This window comes from Orycteropus afer, unplaced genomic scaffold (genome assembly GCF_000298275.1).
Source record: "Orycteropus afer afer isolate SDZICR_OR568_19922 unplaced genomic scaffold, OryAfe1.0 scaffold00098, whole genome shotgun sequence".
NCBI lineage: Eukaryota > Metazoa > Chordata > Mammalia > Tubulidentata > Orycteropodidae > Orycteropus > Orycteropus afer.
Window position 1 is genome coordinate 9,849,434 of NW_006921685.1, and position 10,921 is coordinate 9,860,354.

At 36.9% G+C, this 10,921-nt stretch overlaps 1 protein-coding gene across 1 annotated transcript in view; it reads right to left on the bottom strand.

Moving 5' to 3' along the window:
• Positions 1 to 10,921, bottom strand: part of LOC103198651 (afamin-like) — a 78,376-nt gene that overhangs the window by 39,531 nt on the left and 27,924 nt on the right. The window contains exons 10-13 of the mRNA XM_007942821.1: positions 7,395 to 7,492; positions 6,302 to 6,434; positions 5,293 to 5,516; positions 3,975 to 4,107 (exon numbers count right to left, since the gene is read on the bottom strand). Coding sequence (XP_007941012.1) covers positions 3,975 to 4,107; positions 5,293 to 5,516; positions 6,302 to 6,434; positions 7,395 to 7,492 — 588 coding nt within the window. The remainder of the gene's footprint in view (positions 1 to 3,974; positions 4,108 to 5,292; positions 5,517 to 6,301; positions 6,435 to 7,394; positions 7,493 to 10,921) is intronic.

Consider the following 10,921-nt stretch of genomic DNA (forward strand, 5'->3'; position numbering starts at 1 on the left):
TTGCTTGTGCTTTTAGGGTCATATCTAAGAATCCACTGTTGGAAATATAGGTCCTGAAGCATTACCCCATGATATGTTCTAGGAGCCATTATTCATTAAGTACAAGTTAATCCTTGTTTGTAATCATTAGTTCATGAAATGTTTGTAGAAAATGGTCAAAGGACAAAATAGCTTTACATATTAATATATATTATCTGCTGCATATTTTATTGAATATTATCTAATAACTTAATATAGTCCTCTAAAGCCTTTGTGACATAAGCATTATTATCCTTTCCTACACAAAGAAATGACGTTGTAGACTGCAGGAAACTTATCAGAGGCTGTAGTAAGTTAACAGCAAAAGGAATTTGAAATCCACCACTCACTTCCTACCCTGCATCCCCATCTTCGGTTGGGTCCCTCTGCAATGTGCAACCATAGGAAGGGTCTTTAACAATCATCACTGCACCGATGCATATAATTGCTTTCTTACTCTCCAACTTTCCTGCTTAATGAGACACACGTCCATATTGCTCATATTCATAACCATGATTTCTAGCACACATTGTTGTTGTTATGGGCCATCAAGTTGGACCCGACTCATAGCAACCCCTCCTTGGGTTTCTGAGACAGAATCACTACAGAAGTAGATTGCCCAAACTTCCTTCTGAGGCGTGGTTGGTGGGTTTGAACCACCAGCCTTCTGGTCAGCAGTCAAGTGCCTTAGGCACTACACTACCAGTGCTCCCTAGCACACATTGTTGTTGTTGCTATTATGTGCCATCAAGTCGGACCCTACTCATAGCAACCCCTTCTTGGGTTTCCGAGGCAGTATAACTACAGAAGTAGATTGCCCCATCTTCCTTTCGAAGAGTGGCTGGTGGGTTTGAACCGCCAGCCTTCTGGTTAGCAGTCAAGTGCCTTAGCCACTATGCTACCAGAGTTCCTCTAGCACACATTAGAAGTCTAATAAATATTTGTCGAATAAATGAATGAGAATTCCAAAGACTATGCTCTAAACACTATACTAAAACAAACCTCTATGAGTATACTTATATATTTTTTATTAAATGGTCCTCATCTTGTTTCAGACTATGAAACACTGAAAACCTTAAAAAATCAGGATAATCAGGCCACAAACCCACAGCCAACCTTCATTTCATGGGTTCACATTTCCTATCAGTTCCCTCTCCTCTGGCATCACAGACAAGCACAGCTCCAACATAACCAGCAGTTTTGGTTTGGAATGGAGGAGAGAGATCTCCTGATCCCTTAAACGTTCCTCCCTCTCCATACCTATAAGCTAGTGGTTAAGAGTATTGTTCCGGAATTAGAGGGCCAAATTAAAACCTTGGTTCTGCCAAATACTAGTAGTATAACATTGAACATGTTAGTTCATCTCCCCAAGTTTGATATTCCCTGATTGTAAAATGGGAATAATAATGATACTTACTTCATAGAGTTCTTAGGGTTAATTGAAATAGTGCATGAAAAATATCTATAGCAATGCTTTATACACTATAAATATTAAATACATGTCAGCTCTTGTGATTATTATTAGTAATGGTGCATTCCTTCCCTCCCCATTTCCTTCCCAATGATGGCATAAGTGGGATCCATAATGACCTTGACCACACATCTCCTAAGATAGGCACTTGACTTCTGTGGAATAGAGTAGGTTTAGCCAGTGAACAAAAGATTTTGAAGTAATGAATGAATCACACTCACAATTGTTTAGTTGATTTAGTTATCAAATTAATACATGGAATGAGTCTTAGAGAAAGAATGTTATAATTTCAAGTTTGTTGCTTGCTGTGATAACTTTATTTCAGGTAAAGACTACAGAAGAATCCTTTCATTTTTTCTTCTCATGAAATGAACTTCACCTGAGTATAGACAGAAAGCTTCATCTCTTTTCTCTGTTACCTGGAAAGAAAAAATAGTATCTTATGCAGAAAAAGAATATGAAATGTTATAAATTGGTGATGGAAAATCATATATTTGAAAAACTTTCAGTGACCACTATGTTTCACCTATTATAGATCTAAATCTACCCTCCATTGGATGTATGCCTCTCTTCTCTGACATAATTTATCATAAGCTTTATCTACACCACCACTTGTTCCTCAAGTTTGTGTTGAGTCTTGCATAAACTGCAGGGGAGGGGACATCCTTCACATATCCTTTTGTGTAACAGCAGAAGGGAAGAGGAATGGGTATCTTGTAATTGTTGAGAAAACTGTTTGAACATTAAGAAAAGTGCTAACACACATGCAGCATTGTCACCCTTAAGGAGTTATTGATAGCCAGAGAAACACTGCAGGACCAGCATGGGCTTGTTACCTACAAGGCAGTAGGGAAGAACAGAAGTAGATATTGAAGCATGAGTGGGAAAAATGCAGGGTGGCCAGATAAGCTATAAATATCCATGGTATTTGCTTACTATGAAAAGTATTACCTTTGGTGCTTTTTATGCTATGTTTCTGAAGCAGTCTAGATTTTGGCTTCCAGTTTTGGACCCTGAGTGGAAAGAAGAGAACATGTAGGGTAAAAAAAATTAAGAGATTATTTTTCATATCTATGAAATTTGGAAAGATAAATTAAACCACTCATATTGTATAGGGAGACAGTGAAAACTCTTCCTTCAAGTGAACTTGAGGACAGATCTCCAAGACTTTTATGAACTGACAGTAGATCCATTCCTACCTTTTTACATGGCCCTGATATACATCTCTCTTAGGTAAATGATAGGTAGGAACTGCTATTTTTAGGTGCTGTCAAGTCGAATCCGACTCACAGAGATCCTATATACAACAGAATGAAACACTGCCCAGTTCTGCACCAGTGTTACATGGCTCTTCATAAAAGTTTTCCAGTAAAATATCAGATAGTGTTTCACTGTTATTCATAAGGTTTTCATTGGCCAATTCTTTCAGAATGGATGGTCCTGTCCTTCTTCCCAGTCTGTCTTAGTCTGGAAGCTCTGTTGAAACATGTCCACTGTGGATGACACTACTGGTATTCAAAATAGCAGTGGCATAGCCTCCAGCTCATAGCAACACGAAAGCCACCATAGTATGACAAACTGACAGATGAGTGGTGGAAGTAGGAACTACTGCCTCTAAATTAAAATATATTTTGAAAGAATTGTTAATTTGTTCAAAGGTATTCTTACAAACTAAGCACCTTCTCAGGGAAATAGGAGTCTCTCAACCAGAATGAAAGATTTGTGTGACTGTATGTTCATGTGAGTGCTCATGACATATGTGTGTGAGGTGTGCATGTGAGTGTTCATGAAGTGAGTGTGTATAAGTGTTCATGAAGTGTATGACTACACATGTGTTTGTGACGTGTATGCTTCTGTGTAAGTGTATGAATTGTGAGTGAGTTTGGGAGTGTGTACTAGGTGTTGCTAGGAAAGAAACTCTGAGAAAAGAAAACAGAAAACAATGAACAGGCATCCCAAGAACCCATCCATTGGGGCTGACATTCAAAAGTAAATCAGGATCCTTCAACCACCTATAGGCTCCAGTCACTAAAGTGAGAACAAGCCTTGAACTACTTTACTTCCTGCTTTCCTTGCTTTGTAGGTGATTGTGATATCCTTTACAAGTCAGCTTAAGAATTAGTTTTATCAAGATACTGAGTGATTCAAAACAGAACAGTAAGGACAAATGCTGTAATTCAAGGATAATAATTATCATCCTCATTTACAGATAGTGAACAGCAGGTCAGCTTAAGTTACATGACCAAGATTTCTGGGACGAGAACCCAGGTCACTCTGACGTCTTTTCCTACACCATGGTGTCATCAAGAAGATTGCACCAAAAGCCTACAAGAGAGATGTCTGTATATTAGATGCATAGTGACTCTGCTCTCAAACAGACTTTGCAGACATTGCAGGGAGGAAGCAGAGTCTAACAGGGAGTTCTGTTTTATTTTATTTCACCAAGAGTGCCAATTGCATTTCAATAGAAAAGAAATATAACTACCTCTTCTTTGAAGCAGGCTTCAGGCCCCTCTGCTTTGCAGCACTGCTCTATCACATTAGTGAAATCTGTATGAAATGAGCGCAGTCCCTCCTCTGTAATATGAGGTTTCAGCTTCACTATGTTGACAAGGTACCTGTAGCCCAGAGATGTCACCAAATAGAATCAATCACAGACTTCTTCAAAAACTCCTCCAAAATACTTGTCACACAATCACATGTCATGGGGTTTTAACTTGGGTGTACATTAAGAGTTAAAATATTACATTGTTGAAATGATCTCCTGAAACTCTCCATTTAAGGTTACGGGTAGATCCCTAGGTAATGTTCTTTGGAGGATTATGTAAACACAGGCAAATGGCATAAAAATGTACACATGTATTCAAAACCAAACCCACTGCCGTCGAGTCAGATCCGACTCATAGTGACCCCTCCTTACACATATATTAGGTTCTCATTATACACATTATTATAGAATATTTTACTACATTTGATCTTTCTAGAAATGTCAGATTGAAAACCACCTCCAGTCCTCTTTCCTCAGTACCTGAAAGCTATTGCCACTCCACTTGGTACAAACATTGCCTAAATCTAAAGAAATAGATCATGTTTCTTGCCATTTATAGAATTGTCTGAGAGAACAAAAGAAAAATTCCTATTCCTTTTTTCAAACATAAGGGAGATTCTCAAGGCAAACACTTATGCAATTCCCTAGGGAAAATCTGATTCATGATGAACTTGCTGGCTGTCCTAACTCACTTTTTCAAATCATAGTCTACCAGGCCCTCCTAGTCTTTAGCAAAGGAAAGACAAGCTATGTTTTTCTTGTAAACAATGGCAATAAATATCCTCTAATGTTTTTCTAGGAGCTCTGGTAGCATAGTGCCTAAAGCACTTGACTGCTAACCAGAAGGCTGGCGGTTCAAACCCACCAGCCACTCCTCGGAAGGAAGGTTGGGCAATCCTACTTCCGTAGTGATACTGCCTCGGAAACCCAAGGAGGGGTCGCTATGAGTCGGGGCCGACTCGACGGCAAATAACAACAACAACAACAACGTTTTTCTCAGGTGTAGCAAGGATCATGAGGCTGGCACAGGGCCACACAGTGTTTCGTTCGTGGTGCATAAGGTCACTATGGGTTGGAGATGACTCAACAGCACCTAACAATAACAACAACAGTGTTTTTCTGATTGGAGAGACTGGACATTTTGAAGGAAGGAACAGGGTTGTAACACTAACAACACCTATCTACTACAATAAACATTCTCAATGATAATGATTTGACTTCAGGCTGAAGGAAAAGATGAACAAGAGGTCTGTACCTGTCTTTCTTTCGCTGGAGTACTCCATTTTGAGCCTGGCACAAGTCTTCGTGAAGGGCAAATAAATCTTGAGAGGTTGATGGAGGCACATACGTTTTGTCAGCTTTCAAACCTTCAAAGCAGTGCCTTCTGAAGGCAAAGCTTGATTTGCAACATTGGTCCACAGCAGGGTTGATGGTTCGATTTCTATTTACTCCACAGAATTCTCCAAGAAGTAAATCCACCTGCACCAATGAGAGTTAGAATTCTGATAGGATTTTAAAACCTGACTAGACTTTTGAAATAGTAATTAGATAGGCAGGTAGGTTTTTCTAAGACCACTGTTAACTTTACTCAAGAAATCACATGCATTCATAATGCTACACTGTGTACAAAGTAAATTAGAGATCAGGGTCCTAAACAGTATTGTGATGAAAATTCAAATCATACCAATTTAAAAGCCTACAGATTAATTTCCTGGTAACATTTGCATAAACTTGTAATTATGAGCAGAGACTTGCAAACAGTCACCTGAAAATGGCAAACACAATGGCTCTGGAGTTTATCCTCCTCCTGGGATATCCCCAGTGCACTCTCCACCCAAACCCTAAAAAGATACATGCAATGTTTGATTGCACTGGAAGCTGCAAATTTACTGAACTGGTGAGGGAGGAGGAAGGATTTTTAACATTACTTAAAATTATAATGTTTCCTATATCATTCTGAAACAATGTTGGGATTCTTATACCATTTTCCATAAAAAATCACTTCCTATATAAATAAGAAGTAAGATCAATGATTTCAAGATCCCCAAGAAAATATTTAAGACATTCTCAATGCTTCTCAGGGTTTTGATATGGTGAGCCAAAAGGACAAGTCGATGCCCCTTCCTTGACGATGTTGAAAGCAATGAAGAAAGAAAGAGGGAGAGGGAAAAGAGAAGGCAGATGGATACAGGTAACCCCTATAAACCAATGGATGCAAATAGTCCTCTTTTTTTAGGACAGTCAAATATACAGGACATGCTCACCAAATTGTCAACACAAGCAAACTGTTCACGCTTTGCACAGCACATGCCCAAAGCTGCCACAATTTCCTTGCTGAGTGAGGTCAGTTCTTCAGTGGAAAGCTGGGGGGCCATCTTGGTGAGTTTGACAAAGTAGCTGAAAGAACATTAATCTGTAGTTTTGAATGAAAGAATATACCCATGTTCCCTTGCCTAACCTTGAAACCAAATATTTAAGATAAGAGACTGCCAACATAAGTTCAATGTCAATCTCAGCTCTGTTGCTAAAATGGTTAAAAAAAAAAAAAATGTCCCTTCACTCTCCATTTTCCTGCACCCTGTGTTCTATATATGACTTTCTCTCTAATCTCATAATAATCTCAGAAGCTCTTATGTTTGTCTCTCCTGTCCCATCTGTGAACATAGGATCTGCTTGGCTACAGATACATTGGTTAGTCTGTGAAATCCCTTGTGCAGTGAATATATATATAAAGAAGAATTTAAAACATTCATGTTAGAAATGGATAATCCGAGAAGGAAATTAAGTTCTTTCCTGGACTGAGCTGAATTCAGATTTCAGAAAGAGTAAAAGCATACTTTTTGAATGGTATTTTTGTTTGGATTTGAAGATATTTGGACTTACCAAACACTATAGTAGTATGATTATTAATTGAGAAAAATCAATTAAACTGCATATTATTCTTCAATTCTCACAAGAACACTGTAAATTAAATAAATATGCAAGTGTTAAGCAAGTTCAGAGTTATTTACACAAACTCTGTTAAAATGGTAATAAATCCAGAGAGAGAGAATGGAATCCAGAGGGGGCTGACTGTAATTGGAAGAAAGAGAAGTCTAAACAGAAACTAACGCATTAGGGAATCAGCTTGTTCAGAATCCTAGCCTCATTTCTTTTTCACTTGCATGACCTTTAATTCTAGCCTAATTTCTGGTGGAGTGTTAATGTGACAGCTCAATGTGCATTCCTGACATTTGTCCATGTTTTCACTCCTTCCAGAGTTTATAAATTAGCCATAACTGTGACTAATTTTCCACTCCTAATGGGACTCTATTTTATCCTGGTCACAACATTAACCTGCTTTTGTATACAACCTACTGGTATTTCAAGTCATCCTTCCCCAAATTCTGAAAACGTTCACACTCTTGGCGCACAATCTTGAGGCTTTTCTCGGTTGTTTTATTGAATTTTTCTTCCTAAAAATAAGCACAATCATGTTTATAACCATTTTATCTCAAATCTAATCATAATCTTCATGAGACTCATCAAATAGCTTTATTTATTTGTAAAATCTTTTCCGATGGTTATTATCATATACCACCCACTAAACTGAGGACAATTTTTATATATGAATAGGACTTGGGCTCTTTTCAATTGTATATGAAAAACATATAGATATGTTGTTGCTTAAATTCAAAGTCCAAATTTTTCATCATTATCATTATCTTGTACATTTGTCGAGAGCTTTCCAGTTTACAAAGCATGATTCAAATCTTATGTCGACAATGATTACATGAGATTCTCACTCTGAAGTGGCCAAAGCAGTTGTCATTTCCACTTTTAAGCAAAGGAAACAAGCTTTGTGAGGTTTAGTGACTTGCCCAAAATGACCCAGCTTGTAAGTATTGCGACAGAGCATTTTTAATCATTTTGTCTTTATTTCATACCTTATTTTTCCTCCTTTAGAATAACAACTGAAAATCCCCCAATAGTTATCTTCAAATATTTGATGAATTTTCTTTTTTGTAGCACAAAACTGGACATCTATTAAGTGGTCACTACAGAGAAAACTAAATTCTGTTGGGCAGATTCTTCTCAGTATTAAAAAAAAAAAAAAAATTCTAGCCATATGATACTTCTAAAAAAACAGATCACCTCATTAGGAACAGTGACAGAGTAAGAAGTGAAACTCAAATCTTAATCCATTGCCCAAATTTCAATGGTGGTAAACTGGTATGGAAATGGTTTTCAGGACAAATGGAAGAAAACTTTAAAATAAAGCAAAAGCAACACATATGAAAGGAAAGAGAAACAAATCAGAAGTGAGGAATTATTAACTTCTATAATAAATAAAGAGTGCATAAGAACTGATATTAAAAACAAATTTTAATAGGAAAATAGGTAATGAATATAATTTATATTTTCATAGAAGATTTGCAAATCCAATAGGTAAAATTATATGGGAAAATTTAACCTCCTTTTAAAAAAATGAACAAATGCTTGCTTAGGACAAAAGATAGTTTGGTCTTTTTTAACATATAAATCTAGAAAAGTTTATTTCCCTAAGTTGGTAAAGATGGAGGTGAAATGAACACCCTAAAGCACTGTTATGGTTAAAACATTCTAGAAAGTAACTTGGCAATTTGTGTAACATTTTTTTTAGAAGTCCATATGTTTGATCCCATCATTAGCCTCTTGATAATCTATCCTAAGAAAACGGTCAGGAATATCAATAAAAATGAATAGGGTAAGTTATTTATCTCAGGGTTGCTTATAAAATTAAAAACAATCTCAGTATACAAAATCTTCAACATACTCAGAATGAGTAATACTGTTGGAAAATATGTTCAGATTTCCAACTTGGAATTGTGGAAATATGTCTTTCATGACATACCCAGTGATGCCTTGTGCCAGAATAAGGAATAATTTTTGCCCATTACTTTATTCTACCACTAGCCAAATATGGGAGTGATCACCTTCAGCTCTGAATCAGTTCTCTCAGTAATAGATCAGTAATATAAATTATTTTTACATTATTATAATGAGATCTACCAGTCATCTGTCAGTATGCCATACTGTGGTGGCTTGAATGTTTTGAGATGCTAGAAGTTATGCCACCAATATTTCAAATACCACCAGGGTCACCCCTGATGGACAGGTTTCAGTAGAACTTCCAGACTAAGACATACTTTAGGAAGAAGGACATGATGGTCTATTTAAGAAAAAATTGGCCAGTAAACTTTATTAATAGTAAGGCAACATTGCCTGATATAATGTCAGAATATTAGCCCTTCAAATTGGAAGGCACTCAAAATATGACTGAGGAAGAACTGCCCCCTCAAAGTACAGTTGACCAAAATGACATGGATGGAGTAAAGCTTTCAGGAACTTCTTATGCTGGTGTGGCATGATGCAAAATGAGAAGAAACTGCTGCAAAAATCCATTAATAATTGTAACATGGACTGTATTAAATATGAATCTGGGAAAACTGAAAGTTGTCAAAAATAAAACAGAACACATAAAGATTGATATCCTAGGCACTGGTGAGCTGAAATGGACTGGTATTGGCCATTTTGAATCAAATAATCATATGGTCTATTATGACAGGAATGACGAATTAAAGAGGAATGGCATGGAATTCAGTGTCAAAAAGAGCAATGCTGTCAGTGATAGAAATAATATCCATATGCCTATGAGGAAGACCAGTTAATACTACTATTGTTCAAATTTACACATGAACCACTGAAACTAAAGATGAAAAATTGAAGATTTTTTACCAACTCCTGCAGACTGAAATTGACCATACATGCAATCAAGATGTATTGATAATTACTGGTGATAGAATGAGAAAGTTGGAAACAAAGAAGAAACACCTGTAATTGGAAAATATGCCTTGGTGATAGAAATGACACACAGATCACATGATAAAATTTTGCAAGACTAATGACTTCTTTACTGTAAATGCCTTTTTCAACAATATATATGATGACTATACATGGGGACCTTGCCAGATAAAATACACAGAAATCAGATTGACTACATCTGTGGAAAGAGATGATAAAGAAACTCAATATCATCAGTCAGAACAAGGCCAGGGGAAAATTGTGGAAGAGACTATCCACTGTTCACATGTAAGTTCAAAGTGAAATTGAAGAAAATAAAAAGAAGTCCATGAGAGTCCAAATATGACCATTAGTATATCTCACCTGAATTTAGAGACTTATCTGAAGAACAGATGTACTGCACTGAAGACCAATAACCAAAGACCAGGGAGTTGTTGGATGACATCAGAACATCATATATGAAGAAAGCAAAAGGTCATTTAAAAAGCAGGAAAGAAAGAAAAGACCAAAATGGATGTCAGAAGAGGCTCTGAAATTTTATGTTGAATGCAGAGTAGTTGAAATGAATGGAAAAAGAAATGATGAAGTAAAAGAGCTGAATAGAAAATTTCACAGGGTGGCTAGAGAAGGCAAAGTATTACAATGAAATATACAAAGACATGGAGTTGGAAAATCAAAAGGAAAGAAACACACTCAACATTTCTCAAGCTGAAAGAACTGGGGAAAAAAATCAAGCCTCAAGTTGCAATATTAAAAGATTCTATGGGGGAAAAAAAAAAGATTCTATGGGTAAAATATTAGATGATGTAGGAGGCATCAAAAGAAGATGGAAGGAATATATATATAGTCACTATACCAAAAAGAATTGGTCAATGCTCAACCATTTCAGTATATGTGATAGTTGGAGCTGTGTGTCAACTTGGCTGGACCCCAGTTCTCTGTGGTTGTTCCCATGATGGGATCAGATGACTGTGTTCTGAGTGGCCAGTCTGCCCAAGGGGAGTTTCCCTAGGGGTGTGGCCTGCTTCCAAGATATCCAGGGACATCCTGGGAAGAGACAC